General features: G+C 53.8%; 1 protein-coding gene across 4 annotated transcripts; it reads right to left on the bottom strand.

Annotated features, from left to right (window-relative positions):
* Nucleotides 1-14: 14 nt before the first annotated feature.
* On the bottom strand, nt 15-21,818 carry PHKA1 (phosphorylase kinase regulatory subunit alpha 1). Of its 4 annotated transcripts, XM_088062641.1 has the most exons (35): nt 21,702-21,818; nt 21,486-21,591; nt 21,224-21,382; nt 20,704-20,751; nt 19,974-20,142; nt 19,523-19,605; nt 19,298-19,378; nt 18,773-18,871; nt 18,513-18,659; nt 18,139-18,192; nt 16,519-16,641; nt 16,111-16,206; nt 15,234-15,341; nt 14,963-15,041; nt 14,391-14,525; nt 13,243-13,352; nt 12,451-12,595; nt 11,434-11,512; nt 10,930-11,009; nt 8,934-9,110; nt 8,447-8,541; nt 8,144-8,283; nt 7,880-8,036; nt 7,640-7,719; nt 7,361-7,439; nt 7,145-7,274; nt 6,669-6,770; nt 6,155-6,270; nt 5,805-5,843; nt 4,886-5,032; nt 4,570-4,740; nt 3,979-4,032; nt 3,641-3,841; nt 3,260-3,387; nt 15-427 (listed from the first exon to the last, which is right to left on the bottom strand). In XM_088062641.1, exons 2-35 carry the CDS (start codon nt 21,561-21,563, stop codon nt 403-405), a joined length of 3,714 nt encoding a protein of 1,237 aa, XP_087918767.1. In that variant the 5' UTR covers nt 21,564-21,591; nt 21,702-21,818; the 3' UTR covers nt 15-402. The 4 variants fall into 4 exon arrangements, with proteins under 4 accessions (XP_087918767.1, XP_087918765.1, XP_014111972.1 ...); XM_088062639.1 differs by having other exon boundaries at nt 15-3,387; XM_014256497.2 differs by lacking the exon at nt 4,886-5,032 and having other exon boundaries at nt 15-3,387.

Here is a 21,818-nt window from a genome sequence, read left to right as displayed (position 1 = left end):
CAACTAGTGTTAGAGACATTTTTACTGGAGGCCCCACGCAGCTCGGGGTGGTGTTTATTCTCTAAGAATGTTATTTAAAAAGGCCCGAGGCCTGCACGCAGTACCCACGCGGCGCCCGCCTCGCTCAAGGAGTCGCACCTCCGGGCCCCCTGACCCCGGCAGTTCCTACCGGCTCCCTCGGGTCAGAGAAAGGCACCGGGCAGGGGCTCGCGCCGTTCCAGCCTCCCCTGGAGGGAGCAGGGATCACACAGAGAGGGATTAGCCATGATAGTGATGCCTTAAGGCATCGATAGGAAAGATGTGTGCTAATGTCTCTACAAACAATTCCATGGGCGAGGGTATGGGTGTTGACATCTTAGAAATGGGTGTTAATGTTTCTGCCTACTTCAAGCCACGGGTTTGTTACGGAACCCAGACAGCTGGACTCCTGAAACAGACAAATAGATCCACACAGGCCTGAGTTTCTGAACTTTGGGGGAAAATGACAGGCTCAACGGGAAAATATGTGGTAAGCAGTTCGGGAAGGCTGTACCTTCCTAGTATCTCAGCCAATGGGGTAAGGAAGAGGGTAACGTGCGGCTGGGAGTTTGGGATAAAGGGATGCTGCGCTCTCTGAAACCCCTAGAGAGACTGTTCTGCAGGCTGATGCCCCAGTGGACTCTCTATCTTTATTTGAATAAAGTTGCAGGACTCCTCTGTCTCCTTTTTGGACACTGTCTTTTCATAGCACAATCTCCCACACAACCACATGTACAGGAGAGCCTCCACCCCAAGAGAGCACCTGGCTTTGAGGCCAAACCCACCTGGACATCAGAAAACACAGGCACACACACAGGAAAACATCTGACTCTGGAGCCAGCCCTATCCACAATGAAGTGGCCAATTTTTCTCTGGAAACCATCTCTGCACTCACACACAGCCAGCCCTGGGTGCACCACAGGCTGCATGGGCAGAGTGTGGTGTTGGCACATGGCACGGGCACTGTCACCCAGCTCAAGAGACAAGTTCAGCTGCTATCCATCACCCTCTCAGAAGGAGCTCAGGCTGCGACATCCCCCTAGCAGAAACCACATCTTCTGTGCTGCCTAGAGTGAATGTGGCCCCTCAGACAGAGGTCTCATGAAAACACAGCCATCCAGGCCTCTGGGTGCAGGGAGTGCCAGAGCCCTTCACTGGGAAGGATGGCAGCAGTGAGAACAGCTGTGTTTGATGTGGCCAAGATCTGCCCACCCTTGGGGCTCAGCTCAGAGAGGACACAGAAAGATTAAGGGGCATAAGGGAGTCTGAGAAAAGACTGGTGGAACCAGGCTCTGCTCTCCCTGACAGGAACACCCACCCCAAAATACACAGGTTCAAGGGGATCCTGTATTCTCCCTTGCCAGGTGAAGCCAGTAACTTGGAAGGAGTAGGTGGAGGTAAATCCCCTCCTTTCTCACCTTGCCTCTGTACAGCAGGTATGAAGGTCTCATGCGTATGGCCAGGCAACAGATGATGTGGACGTTAGTCCATCTACACTAACAGGTACTGCCATGGCTGTGACACCCCTGGTCCATGTCCCCCTCCATTAGAAAGATGGGTTAGAATCGTGGATGAGTCCTTTCTGAGGGTCCAATATGCCACACAGATGGTCCTCTTAAGGAAGTCTACTGCCTCCCTGGGGCCCAGGTTAAGCACAGCACTAGGAAACTTCCCAGCCGGATTCAGCTTCACACTGTTATCCACCGCTGCTCTTCCATGCGGGTGGCAAAGAAACTGCAACTCATAGTCCAAGGGCAATCAAAGGAGACTTCAGGGCCTGGAGATGACTGGTAAGGGATTCTGGAATACAGGTTCTTTCCTCTGTCCTTCCAGTTGTGGGCAGTGACATTGAAAGAGATGGACTCAGCCTGTTGAATGTATGGCTTGGTGGCTGATGTCACTGGCACAATTTCAGGTTTTTAAATAATTTTTTAACAAGGCATGCTGCTCTTAGATGGGATTGACCTTTCCCAAAGAGGAAGAGGGTCTTTGCTCAGAGCTTTGCTTACTGAGAGCTGTAAACAAGTCTTGGAGGGGGACATAGATGATATCAGGCCGGCTTGTTACAAGCTGTGGGACATTGCAAGGTCAGAGGGTGCGAGTGTGGGTTCTTGGCCTGTTGCTCAATGTGCTGCATGTACTGGAACACACCTGAAGTCTTAGGGAGGTGAACCAGGGAGCCAAAAGGGACCCCCACTTCCTCCACCACTTTGTGGCATGTGTGCCTGATCCTCACCAGTCCAACTGCACCATCCTGAGTTGGGGCTGACCTGCAGGACAGATTACAGCAAGGATCCACTGTGTCCCCACCCCTCTCTGTGCAAGCCTGGGGTAGATGGGGCAGAAGCCAGAGATAAACATTACAACATGGTTTTGATTGCATGGGTAACACCAAATAGCCAGCTCAGAGCTGCTTCACAGGGCACAAGAACTCAGGAAGCTGTGACTTGGCCACTAGCACCACTGCCAGGGATAGAGTAAATGGCACAGAGGGGCGGCCACTGGCATGTCCCAGCCAGCCAGAAGCCCTGTACTAGCATCTTGGGAGCAAAGGGATCCTGGGTACCACAACCTCTGCAGCTCTGCTGGACAGGACACCCAGCAGGTGATGATGGGCTGCCAGCTTGCAAGTAGCACAGCTGTGTCCGAGGCTGGATCATCGTGATTTGGATGTGCTGGGAGAAAGGCTCAGGCACCATCCCCTATTCCTCTAGCAAAACTTTTCCATCAGCAGCAGGAAGAGCAAGAGCCTCAGCCTACACTAGCATAAATCCTGCAGATTTGGAATAAAAAGCAGTTTTTAACTGCAAACCTGCTGGAGGCAGGGAGAGTGTGAACTGGTCAGAGAGCACTGTAATGCTGAGCACACAGGTCTGGTCAGGGGAACCCTTTCCAACTCCCTCAGAATTCTGGGGGTAATGGTTCAGGAGGAGTCATGCAGACAGAACCCTCTAACACAAGCACACTTCAAAGATCAGCCCTTCTCTTGCTCTGCAGGACACACAGGCACAGGTCAGTTTAGGATACATGCCTTCTCTGGAGTTCCTCAGAAGGCTGTTCACCCACCAAGAGGCCAGGGCTGGGAGGAGAGATGGCCACACAGGCTGCCTTGCAAACTAACCTAGTGTTCATCTTTACAAGCTGCATGAAACAACCATCCCAGAGCACCTACAACCCAACGAGGAACTGCAAGAGCTACTGCATGGAGCAGCCATCTGTGGGCAGAAAGTCGTACACGTACAAGGCCGCTGACTTGGACAGGTAGGTCATGGTGCCAAACCGGCCGCTCGGTGCACTGTCATACAGCAAGCTGCAGATGCCTGTCGACGGATCCCTCTCCAGCATGTGCTCATCAGCGCCCAGGGCTTTCTGGATTTTGAACAGGGAAGCAGAAAGACATCATTAGGAATAGAGGTGATCTCCTCATCAGCTTCCATCCCAAGCATACTCTGTTGCACTCATTGTTGTGACACATTGATGATGAACAGTGGGAGGAAGACACTACAGCTTTGCTGCGCCCTGTGAACACAATGGGGACAGCAGGCAGGGCTCTCCAAGTGGGTGAGCCCTGCACAGCTATGGGGAATGTAGCCAGCAGCCTTGGGTGAGGCCTGGCCCCTACCTGCTCCTCATAGAAGAGGTCATTGGCTATATGCAAGATCTTTTCCACAGCTATGATGCCACCAATGGTGTGCACCTCCATGTCCACCAGCATGGTGAGCACTAAGATAGTTTCCACCAGCAGCTGCCTGTACTCTGGCTGGGGCACACGGTTGAGGACAGACTCCACATGCACAGCAAACTTCATTTCTCCTGGGGTCATCTGTGAGGAGGTAAAAAGAAGTGTACCTAGAGCACTGTATCACCTGCTCAGTTCCTGAGCTATGCTGGGTAATCCCCCAGGGTAATCAGCACATAATAACCCATGTGCCCCATTCACCATTCACATGAACCTCCTACCTCTCTGGTTGTTGAGGAGGGAAGAACAAAGCCCTCCACAGAGAGGCCATGGCACTGCAGAACAAGAAGGAGAGATCATGGTTATAGCTTGGAGAAACACCATGCTAAGATACATAGGTACAGCTCACAAACTTGCTCCCACTTGTGCACTGGTGCATGATACCCATACACCCCAGCTCCACCTTCTGACTCCATACAGCATCACTCCTTTCCCATCAGTTCAGCATCAGGCAGAGCCCCACTGCATGGGGCTCTGTTCCCTGGCTCACCATGCTGTGGATGGGCTGTGCCCAGAGCACCTTCAGCTGTGGCTCTAGCCATGCCCTTGTCTGCCTGGTGCATGAAGCACCTGAGCAGACCCCAGCTCCCCTCTGCAAGGTGTAGGCTGAGGTAGGTCCTACAAGACTACAAGGCAGTGCATGCACATCGATCGTCCACAACTTTCCAAGGTCAGCTGGAGGCCTTATCTATGAAACACATATCTACACAACATCAGGGACCAGCCCTGAGTGTCCCAGTTCCCCTGGCAAAGCTGGTGCCTGGGACCAGAGGCTCACATGCATGGAGAGCACCAGCTGATGTCTAACTCACCTTCTGCAGGACCTTCCAGACCTTCTGGTAGAAGCCCACAGGGACTCGGTTAAGGGCCCCATCCAGCCGGCGCCTCCGCTGCCACTGGCCCTGCCGGGTGTCCGCACTGTCCTGGTCTTCTAGCATGCTTGAAAGTGAGTCCTTTCCCAGCAGCTCTGTGTGCCCAGCAGACTGGGTAGACAAAACAAGAACCACAGACACTGCTGCAAAGTTAAATATCCCACAGGAATGCAGTCTGCTGCTCCTTGAGAGTTTGTAGTTCTCCAGCCTCATTTCCAAGACAAAGCTGCCACCCCCTGACCCCAGCAAAGCCCACCTTACAGCCCCAGCTCGCTGTAGCACGCCCCCAGAGCATAACTCCTTCCTGCAACCACAAACAGGACAAACCCCATGTGTGCAGCCAACAAACACACATTACGAGAGAGGACTTTAGGTTGGTATCCCCAGACTGCAAACTGAGGGGCTGAAGGAGAAAGGAAGAGATGGAAATGAGACCATGCCAGGGCAGGGCAGCAGTCACAGCAAACAGAGCAGCAGCAGCAGCACAAATCAGGGTCAGGCACAGGGCAGTTATCACAGGGCCAGGGTTGGCTGGAGACAGAGGGAGTTTTGAAAGGAAAGCTGCAGAGGGCTGCACACGCCAGGGCTGCAGCAGCAGTGGTTTGTGCTGGTGTGCACACAGGAATAGGACTGCTACCGCTCTGCTGGATGCTGGTATGGGCAGGGATGTAGTCTTGAGCAGACAGGAGGACCAGTAGGAAGGCTACTGCCCACAGACAACCCTCTGTGATGTCAGGTTTTACACTGCAGCAAGTTGGCCCTAACTCTGCTGCATCAGCCTGGACCCAGCAAGCTCCATATCTTTGATGACAAGACACCTTCTAGAGCTCAGGACTTCTCTTGATCACAAGAGGAGATCCTAGGCATTTGTAGCTGACCAGAGGCCTCTTTCCCCAGTGAAGAAATAGCTGGGGAGGCTGCAGGAACTGTCCAGCAGAATCACTACTGGTCATGGCACTGGCAGCATCAGGCCATCCTGCTCAGCAGATTTTGTGGATGTAATAATGTATTTGAGCACAGCTCCCAGCTGGCTGTAATTGCAATTGCTTAGAGGGGAAGCCAATTCATTGCTGCAGCAGCTGAGGGAAGCTCGTTGACTTGTGCATGCAGGGAAGCTGCCCTGGTGCACGGCGTGAGGGGCAAAAGCTGAGGCTGCAGGACCAGGGAGGCTTCACCTTACTCCCAGGCAGAGACTGCCTACGTTTATCCAATTGCTGCAAGAGAAGAAGGAAATTAAGTTTCTGCTGTTGGATGATGCCCACCAAGACACTAGACACACCTGGGACACCACATGGTCCTCCCCATCCCTGCACCTTCTCAAGCACCCCTATGCTCCCCTTGAACTGCCAGAGCAACCCCTACCCACTACCAGATTCACCCCAGCTTTACCTCCAGGGCAGGACTGGAGACAAAATTAGCTCCTGGAAGCATCTGTGTCACCCACTCTTCCATCAGTTCTGCCTGGTTTGCAGCTGGTTTTCACCCACAAGACCTGTCATGAATGGCCTGCACCACCTGCCCTCACCTGTTTGATTTCACTTTTCAGCCTGACGAGGCCAGTGCGCTCAGACCTGGCGGTCCCGACAGCTCCCATGTCACAGATGGAGACAGCAGTCGTGAGCGATGAGTCCACTGAACGCACTGTTAGGGAAGAGACATCTAGAGTGGGCAACATCGCTCGAGGCATGGCCATCCCTCATTGCTGCCCAGGAACTGGTACCTCTGCACAACCTTGCCCTCTAACATAATAGCATCAGAGATCCATGAGCTCTGTACAGAGCTGCTTCAATTCAGACCCAGCCAGGTCAAGTGCCAAACTAAGCAAAGCTCAAACAGCCATGAGATTTGGGCTTGATCTCAGAAATCACTCAGCACCATCCTTATGAAGAGCAGAGCTTCATGCTGGACCCCTCCAGTACTGAAGCCACTGTGCTGAACATAGGGGAGAACAGGGACACACCCCTCATAGGTAGGAACATGTAGATCTGGCCATGCTCTGCACTCAGCTTTGCTCCGAGATGCTCTCCGCTGGGACTCACCGCTCTTTTCCACCCCAAACTCCTTGCCAGAGAGGATGTGGTAGAGAAGGCTTTTCATGTCTGATGGGCTGAGATTCATCAGGTTTTCCGTGGCTTCTCCAGCTGGATAGAAGAGAACTGTGACTTTATAGCCTGCCTCACAGTCCTCCTAGGACATTTCTACCCTGCATGCCATTATATGAGCAGGGGGAGCACTAGTAGAGGAACTCATCTGGCAAGGACATACAGCAGCTCCAGGTGCTGCCTATAACATGGACTCATCCCATACCAGCCCAATACATGCTGGGATGGAGACTGCAGTGCAATCACTTGTTTGTGCTGCTCAAGAACATGTCCAACTGCAGACACTGGCACTTCCATGCAGGGTCTTGTTCTAATCTGAGCTACCCACTTTTAACAGTACTCCTTTCTGGTTGACAGAGCCCTAAGCATCACAGCACCTACCCCAGCTAGAGTGCTGTCCCTGCCACATGTACCTGAACAACGCAGAGAGTGTGCCAGCTCTGTTGCCATCACCTGGATGATGAGCCCAATGCGGATGCGGAACATCTCAGCAAACAGTGCAGGCTGTGTGCGTATGTACATGGCCAAGTACACCATGATCTCCTGGAGGGGCAAAGGCAGATCACCTCACTGCTGTTCACGAGGGCAGACACCCAGCTGTGGGGTCCCCTGACACGCTGGCCCCTCACCTGGGTGAGGATGGACACACTGAGGTTCTTCTCACTGGCTTCATCAATAAGGCGAACGAGCTCCTCATAGGGGATCGGGCTGGGACGTGGACAAACAACGGAGCAGGTGAGAGGCAGCAGAACAAACCCTGCATACCCCCAGTCTGTACAGCCCCAAGAGGAGACATATAGGCTGGGGACAGCCACCCAAGGCCACTCCTTGCCCATGGACCCCAGAGCAGCAGGCTCAAATCCAGACCCAGCCCAGCATGCTTGCAGAGAGAGCGGTGCCACACTCACATGGAGATTGTTTTCTCACGTGGCTCTGGGGGCAGCCCCACCGTCAAGTGTTTCTGGTGGGACAGGAGGTCAGTACAGGCCTGGGGACAGAAAGGTGGTTGCTGTCAACAGCTGAGGGTTTGGGGACTTAGCACAATGCAGAGGGAGACAGAGCTGATGAAGCCATGGTTCACCTGCTCACTCTGCTGCCTCCTCCCTGACAGACCTCAGCCTCCTAGAGGCTGGCTGTATAGCTGTTACCTCATCCAGAGCTTCAACCTTTTTCTTGAGGATGCCAGAGATGTAGCGGATGAGGGCCCACTGGCGTGTCTCCCCCACCCGCACATACAACTCAGTGAGGAGCTCCTTGACGGTGGGGCCAGGCTCGCTATCAAGCCCCGTGTGCCACTCAGGTCCCCTGTGAAGGTGAAGGAGGTGCTGTGTTATATCCAGCAATTTGCCTGTCACAGCAGGCCCCCCGGGCTCTATGCACAGTTAGCCCTCAGGACACAGGTGTCATCCTACTTGAGGATGTGGAGCATGTAAAGGATGTCTGCTTGCTCCTGCAGCGAGGGGCAGATGCGCAGCTGGTCCACCAGTGCCTTGCAGTCCACATTGCCATCCTCACCACGTGGCAAGTTCATCTCTGTGTAGAGTGCATGGCTCTGGGGGGAGACCCGTGCTGCTGATTAGCACCACCAGCACCCTGCACCAAAGGGACCCATGCATACTCCCTCCTCATCAAACAACAAGACTTTCCCTTGCAATCTTGCAAGGACACTGGCTAGAGCTGAAAGGATAGCTCAGTCTGGGAAAGACAGAGCTCACCTTGCTGTCCAAGTCATGCTGATGGGGTGAACTCAGCAGCTTGACCGACTGCTGTGATGCCTGGAAGATCCTGACGGGGACATACATCCCAACATCTAAAAAAAACCCCACAGGTTGGCAGAGACATGTCCAGCCCCAATCACCACTACTTTACCCCAAACTACCTCAGACAGTCCGACACTGCTTCCCCAGCAGTCCTTGCAGAGAAGTTGGCTATGGGAGAAGCAGCCCCTGTCTATCCATTCAGAGGAACACTGCAGGGAGCTGCCATCCTTTGAGTTTTCATGGGGCTGCACAGGCACCAACTCCAAGATACTGCATGGCCAGGACTAACATGATGGACACAAAGTGCCTTTGCCCAGGTAAAAGCTTAGTTCCTCTGCAATCCATGGGAACCCCAGCATCATACAGCTGTGAAAGCTCCCAAAGCACTTCAACCTCACCCTTGGGTTCAAGGGAAGGTGGGGAGGGTGTTGGAGTTACTCACTCTGGACATGCAGGTCCTTAGCCTTGGATGCCAGGGATATGAGGTCACGGGTGGTGTGGACAGCAGCCCTGAAGCGGCTCAGCCCTCCCCGCTGGGTGGTGGGAGGCAGGTTTGACTGGGGAGTCGTGTGCTGCAGCAGGTGATCCAGATACTGAGCAACCTCATCATCAGTGTCCTCTGCAAGGGAAGGCAGCACAGCAGGGGTTCAGCCACTTTGAGTTGTGGCACTCAAAGGCCCGGAGAGCTCCCAGGTGTGCCTCAGCAGGGACAAAGCTTTGCTGGCTGCATGAAGTGACAATGTAGGGCCAGTGCTGTCAGCCAGGTGGATTAATGCACAGTGCCAGCAGCCCGGCACACAAAGCACCCCTGTTCCTGCATCACTCCTGCCTGGGACACTGCCTGCCCCAGATTGGGGCTCCCTCTGTGTCCCACCTTGACAAAGGAAGCAACAGGGCTGCAGCATGTCTCTGATCCAAGCTTCTGCAAGGACAGGAGTGTCTCACTCAAACCCTGCAGGAAAACCCTCACTCTTTCTCTCCAGGGAAGAAGTGGGGAGGTAGAGCCAGAGGCAGCTTGTCCAAGCAGAGACCACTTACAAGCAACACAGCACAGCAAGGGCATCTTCCAAGCAGGACTCCAGCAAGGGAGCAAGGCAAGGTGGGTTTTACAACAATTATTTGCAAGTTGGAGTTACAAGAAGAGTTATAGTTCCTGCCTTGCTCTTTGCCCAGCTTCAAGTAGCTCCAAACACCACATCAGGAGCATCACGAACTAAGAGCAGCATGGAAGAGGGTGCTCAGAGGCCACGTCTCTCCTCAGTCAGGAGGTAAAAGTGAGAGGGGACCCATGGGGAGGAACTGCCCCAGATAAAACACAGAGATGTCAGTGCACTTACAGTGGGCCAGGGCAAAGCTATGCTGCTCTCCAGCTGGCAAACCTGGAGGTGTGCTAGCTCCAGGAGATGAGCTACTGAGTGCACCTGAAGCAGCACGGCATCCCCTTTCCACCCCTTGACAGAATGCCTCATGACAGTGCCTGAAGGCTAGGCTGGAAAAATCCTCTAAGCACCACCCTTGAGAACATTCACCTGCCTGGCTGCACCATCTGACCAAAGGAAAACCTTAAAATTTAGCATCTTTAAGATGCTGTTGAAAGGCCAGGCAGATCCTCTCACTGGAGCTGGGAGGTGAAGCAGACACCTTGGACTAACCCTGATGCAGCCTGTAAGGAGGCTGCAGGTGAAGTGAGAGAAGGGCAAGAAAAATGAGCATTCAGAGTCCCAGCAGTACATTCACTGGCTGCAGGAGCTGCAGAGGTAAAACAGATAGTGGGAAGGCTGATGATGACCAGTGCTAGGTCACACAGATGTCCCCAGTCCTGCTTGCAAGAGGAACAGCAAAACTTGCACCCTGCCATGGTCCCAGCACAAGGGTGGGTCCCTCATACTGTGATGGGCCAAGGCATTCTCAGGTACTCTCTACACAGCAGTAAGGCTTCAGTTTGGCACTCACTGGAGCAGTTCTGTGCAGGGGAGGAGAAAAGCTTTGGGAAAAAACAGATTAATTAATGACATGGTGGCTCTTCCCCACCACCTTGGTCACTGTGCTATCACCTTCTGCACTGGCATTTATGCATCAAAGACCCTCAGCCACATCTCCCAAGCAGAGGCAGGCTGCCAACCCTTTATCTCTTCTCCACACAGCAGCTTATGAAGGTCAGAGCCGCTCTTTCCAGACAAGGTCGACAGAGGGTCAGATGGGAACATAGTGAAAACCCAAGTACATGACGAACACATTGGTGCATACTGGCAGGGAGGTTGGGTGCTATGGTTGTAAGGGTGAGTTAGGCATTTGCACCCCTGTTCTGAAGGAAGAGGGAGAACAGGCCTGTTCTCCCTTACCATCCTCTGCTACCTGCAAGCCATGCTGCCACTCCTCAGCATCTAGCTTCTTAAAGCTGTCACTGCTGAGCCTTTAACTCTTGGCAAAGACCTTACCCTCTGGCCCAGGGTCCATAAAGCTGAGGTGTGTTCGGCATGACGTTGTCAGGAACTCCGACAATTTACCAGTCTGAATTCTGGGCAAGAGATAGGAAGGTCAAATGGAGAAGAAAGGGGAGGTGATACCCTTGCCTGTACCTCCTGGCTCCAGGGCAAGCCCTTTGATGGGGAGAGACACGTTTACCAGGATCATACACACGCTGGGGTCTACTTTAGCTGTCTGCAACTCTTTCAGCCATGAGTGGGCATGGAAGGGCTGCCCAAAAGCTATTAGAGGAATCCTGCAGCCAGGGGTTTGATGACATTAAGAGCTCTGTCCTCTCTTTCATCTCCTCTGTTGTGATTGTAGCCCCAGGGCATGCTGATAGCCTAGCACACTCCAGTGTATCCTCCCCATCTTGCTCCCCCACAGCCTATGCTCTGCCCAGAAGGTATCCTTATAACCAAGTTTTTGTAGGCCATCAGCCCCCTCCCTCCTGCACTGCAGGAAGCTGCACTCACCTTGCACCACCGAAATACCCATCCTGCAGCTTCTGCAGCATCGCTAGCACCGTGGGATGCACACTGCTGCTGGTTTCATCTGTGTGGAAGATGCACAGGCAGTCAGGCTCTCATGCTCAAACTTGCTCCCAGCAAGTAACTCAGGGCCAGCTGGGCATTCAGACACCCAAAGCACCATGGCCAGACCCTTACTCTGGGGTACATGATCAGGCTGCGGTACCAAAAGCACCACCCAAAAAGGGAAATTCTGGACTGTCCAGGCTGGATTCAAGGAAAACCATGCCAGAATGCACTCCAGGCTCCTCAGATTTCACCTTATTCTGAAGCAGTACAAGACAGCAGCACCTAATAGCCCCCTGCTCTATATCTGCCCTTCACATGAGGAAGCAGAGGAGTTGGCTACTGTCAAGGGCAGGAGGCACCACAGCAAAAGGCATGCTCAAAAAATTAAGGGGATTTCAAGTACACAAGGAGAGACAGAAAGGTGTTAAAGTAGAACAAAGTCATCTTCCTGCACCAGGCTCACAGTGAAGGCATGAGCTGCTGCAGGCAAGTCAGTTCTACACTGTGCCTTTGCTTCTTCTGGTTTACTGTTTTCCCCACCTCTGTTGATTAGGAAAGCCTTTAGGAAGTGCTCAGTCTTAGGGAAGAGTCAAGATGTAGAAAGAGCACCAAGAACACTTCTATAGAGAAATTGCTTTTTCTGGTCTTGCCCCCAAAAGGCCTTCCCATAAGCCTATCTGCCTGGAGCCTGACTACACCTGTGCCAGCAAACAGCCCTTGAGCTGAAGGCACTAGTGCCTGACAAGCAACCAACCCTGTTAGCTGCCTGGCCAGCTGCCCACTCAGCATGGCTCCTCTGAGCAGTGAGCTCTTCACAGGACACTACTGGCTGCTCCAGCCTTACCATGTCCCTGTTACTGAGATGGTCACACATCTGCCCAACCCCTTCCTCCAGCAGAGCTATTTTCCAGGGATGCTCTAGCCAAAGGCCTTGCAAGGCTGGAGTATCTATACCGAGCATAGTGTGAGAGATGGGGAAAGTGATGGTTGGTCGCCCAGTCATCCTCCAGCGGCTGCAGAGGTAGGAGAGGTCTGTCCTCAGCATCTCCACAATCATTTTGTTGTCAAGAGCCAGGTAGAACTGCTGCTGGTCTATGAACTGTGAGGACAACAAGAGACATGACTGGCCCTTCATGCAGTCACCAGGTCCTTATGGTGCCACCCATGTCTTTCCACAGGCACGCAGTCAAGCTAGCCACGCTGCACACCCAGAGGGCACACGCCTTTGCACTGACGGCTCATCCCACCTTACTTAGCAGTTGCTAGTACAGCCTAGCAAGGGACCCTCAGCATCCAGGGCAGCTACTGGCCACTAATAACTATGAGGACGTAACTAACGCCACAGCTCAGCAGCAGCAGCATCCAGCCCCACACAGCCAGTCCGTGTTGTGCCTGTTCCAAGCAAATATGCACACCTCAGAGAGCTAGGCTTGCAACACTGCTTTTCCCCTGGACACATGTCCCTGGACTGCCATCAGCCTCTTCTTGGTGTCCTTGTCAGGCTGAGCAGAGATTTTCATCCAATACTCATCATTAAAAGGCTCAAACTGTCCCAAAACCCACACAGCCAGAACCACCAACTGTGCTGCCTCATGCCACAGAGTTGGACTACTCCACACTCCCAGGCTCTTCAGAGAGTGTTGGGTCACACCTTAGAATTCCTTGAGTACCCAGTCATTGAAGAAACTTCCTGCCCAGTTTCATATCACAGAACAGCTAGGAATGAGCCTGTGCAATGTCACTCACCTGTGGGGTAAAGGTAAAGATGCTCTTCCTGATTTTGTAGAGCTTGGAGGTCCCAAGGACACCCATATGCCGGTAGGGCCGTCCAGTAAGGCACATCTGCTTGTTGCGGCCTGGGAGTACAGAAAGATGAGTTTTTAGTACAAGCGTCCTCATGAAAGGGGCTGCAACAACAAGTAGTGCCAAGCTTTTTGCTACCAGACAGCACAGAAATGCTGGTTTGTAGTTGGGATATCCCAGAACCCTGTATCAAGCTGGTACAGCTCTAAGGAACAGTAATTCTCTGTACCCTGACCTGCCCAGAGGGGTAGAGACATGTTGAAACAGCAACACAGCCTGTCCTGACTTCTGCAGTGTCACACCTTCTGGTCTTTGGGCACGTCAGAAGTTGGAGCAGGGCCAGGGGTGCCCTTCTGCATAGGGCTGGCCCCCCTAAGTTGACAGCTCTATCAGCATTCAATTCAATTCAAATTACTCCTGGATTACTCCCAAAGCCCAGGACAGTGCAGCAACGGCATCACCCTTTGCTTGTCAGCTCTGGCAGCTGCCAGGCTGCTCCCCCTGCTCATGTCACACTTGGCCTTTTGGTGGCCTAAATTAGCTGCCAAATTAAATCACAGAAGATCAGGTGTCTCCTTTGGCCCAGGCTAAATCTCTGGCTCCTGCAAAACAAACCCCACGCCTGAGGGGCTACAGCATCAAGGAGCAAGCATGCAGAGGTAAGCACATCCTCCCTTCACACTCAGCCCTTCCCACCCAACAGCAACATCCATCTGGGCTCTCTTAGCTAGGGATGGCCAGAAGACCCTTCCTAGGGCTTGGCTAGCCTCCCCCATCCAGATTTGAGTACAGGAACAGAAGACAATTCCTGCCCACACCAGGTTCAACCTATAGGGATCAAAGTCTCTGTTCCTGGGGTGACCGTGCAACTGCAAGCCAAAGCTCTATCCCTGCCAGAATCACACTGAACAGCACTGTCTGCCACCTTGTTCCCCTTGGCCATCAGTGGCTTTATCAGGCCTAGAAATGGGCAGCAGAGCCCTCATCAGCCAAGCAGAGAGCAGGACACGAGTGTCTATGAGCAGAAGTGCCAGTGGTGGGACAGATGCTTCTGCACCACCTTTGCTACAGAAGCAGGGAGCCCAGCTCACCCAGCCGGGCATAGATGTGGCTGAGGATGCGAGCAGGCTGCACTCTGATGGGGTAGACGTCCACCACAGTCTCCACATCAATGCCTTCCTTCTGCAGGATTGCCTTGATCCCCTCTGTTTCAGCCAGGATACACACTGTGGAGAGAGGACAGTCTCAGGGCAACAGAGGCACGAGGATGTGACAGCACTGCCCCATGCCTTTGGGGACACATACAAGGCACCATACCAAAGAGAGAAAGCTGTCTGGGATCCCTTGGGAACCAGTTCCCACTGCAGAAGTCTGATTTGCCCCTCCTAACACTCTATACATACAAGTTTTCCCCACCAAGTGTCAGGAAGACAGTTTTCAACCTGTCTGCAGAGAAGGCTGCAGCAGGTGATGGTGTTGTGGGTCAACACAGGATGAAACAGAAGAACTTGCACCCTTGTCCTCCACCCACCTGGACAGGGCTGAGACTGGGCTGCAACCCAGCAAGCAGAGCCACCCCAGAGCCCCTTCTGTGAATTCTGCACAGCCAGAGTCTCCCCCACCTGCCAGGCTCAGGGGTTTGGGACTGGTTCCTTTCCCTCACCTTGGACCACCACATCAGGTTTAGGGACAGTTGTGAAACGGCGGTTGAGAGGATCTATTTCACCAGGAGCTAGAAACCCCTATGGAAAAAAGGTATAAAGAGATTAACATTTTATGGGCAGGGCAGAACGGGTGATGCCTATGGACAACCCACCTTTAAGAGGTCCTGGGGGATGGAAGTGACAACTTCCCCAAAGCAGGTGGCAGAATTTGCACCTTCACAGCTCAAAGCCTAGTCCCACAGCCCTACCCGGAACTCAGGATGACCCTACCTCGGCCATCAGACAACCCAGTATGTAGAGGGACTGTCCCCACATGTGTGGCAGCTTGCCCATGGGTATCCTGTCCACTGTATGTGGATTCCTGTATTCTTCATCCACCTGGAAGACAAGGCAGGAGGTCAAGAAGGGAGCCACAGACAAAGAATGCTTAAGGAAGCATCCTCACTGCATCTTGAAGTCCAGCAGTTCAAGGCTTAAAACAAGGCCCGACAGCAGCATTTGTCACAGAGGGTCCAAAAGAGACTGGTTACATTCCTCCTCTCTTCTTATGACTGCCCCAGGCATCTGTGCCAGACAACAGAGCAGCTGCTCAGACCATGTTTGGTTTCCCATCTTGAGCCATCCCACTAGAAGGACTGACATGCCTCAGGAGCACCCAGAGATGCTTTCTGGTACTGGTGAGGAGCACACCTCTTCTGGATGACCCGGGCATCCGAAGGCCACTGCTCTTAGACCAGGCCCACACAAATCCCTCACCACTGAACTGGAGTTCAGCACCACCTACTCAGCCCAGGTCTACTTGTCCTGAGCTCTTAGAGCACTGGGTCGCTGAGTAAGCAGACTGTCAGCAAAGAACTCTTGTGTGTGGGAGCAAGAAATGCTTTGGGAATAAAAACCCCAATTTTTATCCAACACAGTTTCATAACAGCTCCAAGCCATCTTTTTTATACATGAGATTTCCATGAACTACATGTGCCCCTTCAGTAACGATTTGGCTTAATAAGCAGTTAAAACTTAATTATCTGGTAATGAGGCCAGGAGTTTCAGCAGTTGGACTTTCATGATCCTTGTGGGTCCCTTCCAACTCAGAATATCCTGTGATTCTCTAAGACACTCCTGCTTCCCACCATAGCTCAGGGTCACTCACCTTATCTGGTGGGACACTGTACAGCTCTGGCAGCAGAGGTACCCCATTCTTGCCCTTGATGAGAACCCCCTCAAGGGCTTCCCGGTACTCCTGCACCTGAGAAGGGAAGAGAAAGAGGGAAGAGAAAGAGGGAAGAGAAAGAGGGAAGAGAAAGAGGGAAGAGAAAGAGGGAAGAGAAAGAGGGAAGAGAAAGAGGGAAGAGAAAGAGGGAAGAGAAAGAGGGAAGAGAAAGAGGGAAGAGAAAGAGGGAAGAGAAAGAGGGAAGAGAAAGAGGGAAGAGAAAGAGGGAAGAGAAAGAGGGAAGAGAAAGAGATCTGTTGCTGGTCATGGCTCCCTTCATCCTTCCTCTGCACACTTCTCCTGCCAAGGACTTTTTTCCACTAGCCCCACAGGTCTCAACTCTCTTACCTGCTCCATGTTTCCAGTGAAAATCCCGTCAATCATCAAGTATGCCCAGAAGAGAGGCCACTCACACTCAATGTTCTCAAACAGCTTCAGCTCAGCAGGTTCATAGTAGAGGCGTTTGGGGTCCTGTAAGTGACATCGAGGCAAGTGGTACATAACAGGATCCCCTCAAACTGGCAGGGCTTCTCTTCCTCCTGAGACGCCAGCCTCAAATGTCTTCTCAGCCCTCCTCTGCAGATGGCCAAGACGGAGCTGAAAAGCAGTTTCACCTCCAGCCTGTTTTCTCCATTGGACTGCCCCCTCCTGAGCCCACTGCACTGATAAGGGAGAGACCTACCCTTTCTGGGGTCTACCTCATTCCCAGGAGAGCCTCCAGAACACCCCAGATGTTGTGCTGTTGTATTGTTGTGCTGGGTCCCCTTTGCCTCGCCTGCTCTGCCTGAGCCTCTCAGCACCTGTCTCCTCCAGAATCATCAAGCTGACCCAGCCAGGTGAGAGGGCTTGGGCTGGTCACACAGGGCCAGAGAGGTTCCTGCAGGTCCCTCCTGCCATGTGTTGCCACTGTGAGCCCAACACAAGGGAAGCTGTCAGAATGAAGAGCTGCCTGCACAGAGTCCTTCCACCACAGCTCTGTGTGGTGTAATGCCCTTTCTTTGACCCTCCCTGCTAACTGCTCTGTCTGCTGCAGAGAAGGGAAAGTGCTGGCCTTAGTAGACTATTCAGGCAGAGAGGACAGAAGGAGATGTCTTCTACCTGCACTCCAGCCATAAGCTTACAAAATCCCATCCAACTCCAGCCAGCTGCATGCCTCTGCAAGCCCTGCTGCCCTTTCCATGCTCCCCAGAAGTAATCCACAACTCTGCATGCTGCCAAAGCTCACAAGCACTGGGAACATTGGATTGGAGGTGCTGCTGCTTCTCTCTGGCTCTGGAGGGGGACAGCCACACATGCTGCCTATTATGGGCAGGTCTGCAGAGGTGCAGCAAAGGAGAAGCATTCAGAGGTACCCATGACCAAAGGTTACAGGCCCAGCAGCTGGTGATGACTTAAGAGCCTCTGAGTATCATTTCCTACTTCAGCAATTAACAAATGAGACTGTTGCTTATAAAATTTTCCTGTTTTCTCTCCACAAAGCAGCAAACTCTCCACTTGCTCCCACGGCCGTTCTGGCAGTACCCAAGCTGACTGCTGGTCTAAGAGAGACAGAAACAGCTTTGTGACCCCCGGAGCTACTGTAGATAAGGCTGTTATGCAGCGGCTCTGCAGTCACCTCCCCAAGCCTCCAGTCCTTGCTCAAGGCTGGTGCAGCCCTGGGAGAGCCCACCTCAGCAGGGCTCCCATGCTGGGCACTGGTCCCACCTTCTCTCAGCCTAAGAAGGACACACCACTGGGTCCCAGGACACAGGCAGAGCAAGCCTCTGGCCATCTGCTATGGGTGGGATGTACCATCTCTCCAATGAGCTCTGGTATTTTGGGGAGCCTTGCCCAGACCCATGACACTGCCTGGGGCTACTCAGGGCTCTTGTCTTCCCAGTGCTCCCCAACACAGCCTTTGTGCTGCATTCAGGTGGGCTGCTGCTTGTCAGTCAAGTACTGCCAGGTGGCAGGGCTGAGGACACTCACCTCTTTGGGAGTCCTGTATCCATCCCGGAGGAAGCGGCAGCAGCCATAGCGCCCCTGGAAGGGAGGGAAAGATTTCCTGAGCAGGAGGCACAGTGCGAGATATCTTGTGCCTTCAGTGCAGAAGCAGGGACAGGGTGTTTATTGCAGCCAAACACCCCCTCCCTCACTCACCCAGCACTCAGGTACCACAATCAGAGCCCAGGGCCACAGCACACAGGGCTGCTTCTTTGCACACCCCTGCCACAGGTCATGGAGACTGGGAGAGGACATGCCCAGCAACCCCCCACAGAACGTGTTTTTGGGAAAAAAAGGGCTACAGTAGTTTGGACTGCAGCTATCTCCTGGGAACAGGAGACAAGGACAGAGATGCTCACCTGCAGCTTGGTGATAATCTCCTGCTTGGTGATTTCCACCAGCTCACTGTCCTCCACAGCAAATGCCGGGTAGGAGATGACAGAGAGCACACTGGCATCCACCTCCTTGGATGTGGAGGCCCTGGGCAGCATTGAGTGGAGGATGGACTGGGCAAAGGGAAAGGAAAGGTGGTTAGGCTGTCAGGCCAGGCATCATACACACTGCAAACCCAGCAAAATCAGTTCCTCCTGCAATAGTGTAACACCTGAGTGGGTCTCACCTGGCAGTGTTGCACCTCATCTGACAGCACCCGTATCACTGACTGTGGGCCTCCCTTGGCTCCAAAGAGGTCCAGCTCATCCAGTGCCTCCAGGGCAGCCTGCAAGTAGGGTGAGACTCAAAGACACGTGTCCTTCATCATGCTGCTCATCTGTATGAGCTCTCACTCCATGCTAGTTCTTGTGTGCAAAAGCACTGCCCAAATTTAAAATTTGAACCCTGCTGTGGCTGCAGAACATCTCTGGTCAAAATGGGACCACATCTCCATACATCAAAAGGGCCTGGGACATTTCTACCACACACCCCTGATTAACTTTTCACTTCCAGTTCAGACAAAACTCAGACTAGAAGGGCACAGTTTTATCCCAGTGCACAAGAAGAGTTTTGCTCCCCAGGAACCTATCTGCATGGGACAGACACTGCACGGGGCATTGAGCATTCATCATGCCCAACCCACCCTCTCAAAAAGCAGCTCAGAGCCACCAGTGGTCCTCATCCCACCAGCCAGCATTTCTTCCCCGCTCACCTTGGCCATGCCGACAGAACTGGCATTCAACTCGGTGATGCCCTGGTTTGTCTTGTCCCCACGCTCCCATATGCCAAAGTCCTGTGAACCAGGCACTGTTTCAGAACGCAGCCAGAAAACCTTTGAATCCCACCCATCCATGGTGCTTCCAGAAGGTGCTCGTGTGGCTCAGGAAGAACCCACAGCTGTTCCTAGACACCAGTCCAGTATCTCCCCAGCACCCACCGCAGTTTTGTAGGCAGCTTCAATGTAGAATACAAGGTTCTGGATAAAGTTGACTTCATCCAAGCTGTGAATTATGTGGAGGCCTAAAGCAGAGGGAAGAATTCACATTAGCTGCTCTAAGCCCACAAGCATACCCAGGATGGGGCTGCAGTAGCTCAGGGATGACTCTTCCCCACTGCATGCCTGCCCAACAGGAGCTATGTCCTAGCTGACTCCATCTCCACTTCCACCCCTTACAGCAGTACTGGGGTTTCAGACTAACAGGGGCTTTTGGAGAGACCATCATCAAGGGGTTCAAACCCACCTCAGGTACTGTGAGCATAAGAAAACAGTGTGGGTCCCAAAAGCTATTGCAACAGCTTGGCACCCAGGAAAGCTACACTCAAACTGAGACATTGGTGAACCTGAAGACCAGCACACTTGAAGCTGCAATGGCAGTCCCCAGCATTACCTGAGGCCGTCATTTGTGCAAGCATGAGGAGGTAGAGGGAGGTAGCATCCATCTGTAGATGACCCCATTCTTGGTCTCCTACCACCGTGGCACAGGTATGGGTGTTATACTTGGCATGCAGGCAGTCCCTGGTGCTCTGACTGTACTTGAAGGCCTCTACTTTCTCCACCTTGAGACAGGCAAAGAGATGCAGGCATTCATTGAACCCTGTCTCTGGAGAGGTCTGACAGCTCCTGAGCCAAGGACTGCCCCACACCACGAGTGGAGCACATGGACTTGTGCCTGGCAGGGCAGAAATTCCACAAACCCTGGGCCATTCTTCATCATTCCCATTCTTCATCAAGGCAGTGAGTGCAGGCTCACATGCTGCTGAGGCACAGAACTGCAGCAGTGGAGGGCCCACTGCCACAGCTGCACCATGCAGAGAGAAAAGGGTTACCCCAAATGCCCTCAGGGGGGAGAGCTGTAGAATCCTAGATCCTGCCAGGCCATGAGACAGGGAGCAGCTGGCAAAGGCTCCACTGGCCTCCAGCCCACAGCTCTGGAACTTCAATCACACCCAGGACAGACGCTCACTCAGAACTTATTTCAAGACTTGCTGGAAGGGGGCCTTCCTTCTGCTTATCAGGGAAGGCTGGGGAGGGCTGGTACAGCTAGGATGATAGCCTTTGTGGTATAGCTGGGCTTTAAGGAGACCACTTGACACTCAGAGGTACTCCCCAGCCCCTACCTGTCTCATCATGCACTGGAGCAGCCCCCGCATCAGCTTCACCACGCTCTGCAGGAACAAGGAAAACAGGTTTGTTAATCTCCAGGAGAAGCCCTGACTCAGGATCAGCTGGCTGCTGACCTTTGCGGGGATCGGCGTCTGTAATCAAGAGCCCCTGCTCACATTTTCACAGCCCCTGGGCAACAGCAGAGGGAAGATTTCTTGGTCTGCCACCAAGGCTGTCTATACAGCAGGACAGAGGGCATGGCTGCAGGACATGGCTCCCCAGCCCTTGAGAAAAGGGCTGTGACCCCAGAACAAGCCAGACCCAGGTATCTAGACCCTCTGGTTGGGCTCCAGTGTGGTCTGGGAAGAGCAGGCTCTGACATCCATTCCTATTACCTCCCGCTTTGGGGGACAGCCGTGTCCTCGCCCTCGCTGCAGTGCCTTTGGGCCCCTGACCCAGCTATGCCAAAGGCTGACCAGACCGGGGTGACACGGTCCTCGGGTGACACCGTCCCCGGCTCCTGCTCCCTCCTACCTGCTCTAGCTCGTAGGCCTTTGCTTTGTCCTCGTCGCGGTCGGCATTCTTGCGGTACGCCAGGCCAAGACCCCACACCGCCAGGACGCTGTACACGTTGTCCCGGACCCAGGCGTCCTGGTGGTCGGCGCTGGCGGGGAGCAGCCCCGTCACCGCGTCCTGCGGAGGAAACGCACCGTTCCCATGGAACTCCCTGGCCCAGCGGCCGGCGGGGCGCGCCGGGGCCCCGGGTCTGCTCCCCATTCCCGGTCAGGGTCCGCACCTGGTGGCGGAGGATGGTCTGCTGCACCAGGCGCCCGTAGCCGTCCAGACGCACGCCCGAGTTGCTCCGGCTCCTCATGGCGGCGGCAGCAGGACCGGAATCGGCACTGGCAGGGCGGCACGGGTCCTGTCAGAGCCCCCGGCCCGCCCCGGCCCTCCTCTCCCCGCCCCTCCCCGCCCCGCGGCACCGCCTGCTCGCTGCCGCCGACGGCGCTACCTGAGCACCGCTGCAGTCCCTGAGCGGCCGCCCCACCCGCGGCTCCGGCCCACGGGGCGCTCACTACCGAGTGGGCAGGACCTGCCACCATGGAGGCCCCGAGGGCAGAGGGCGGTG

The sequence above is a fragment of the Pseudopodoces humilis genome, chromosome 15 (assembly GCF_049639895.1).
Source record: "Pseudopodoces humilis isolate 2021_Gansu_Grassland_sample_001 chromosome 15, ASM4963989v1, whole genome shotgun sequence".
Lineage (NCBI taxonomy): Eukaryota > Metazoa > Chordata > Aves > Passeriformes > Paridae > Pseudopodoces > Pseudopodoces humilis.
This window is presented reverse-complemented; position numbering and strand designations above follow the sequence as displayed.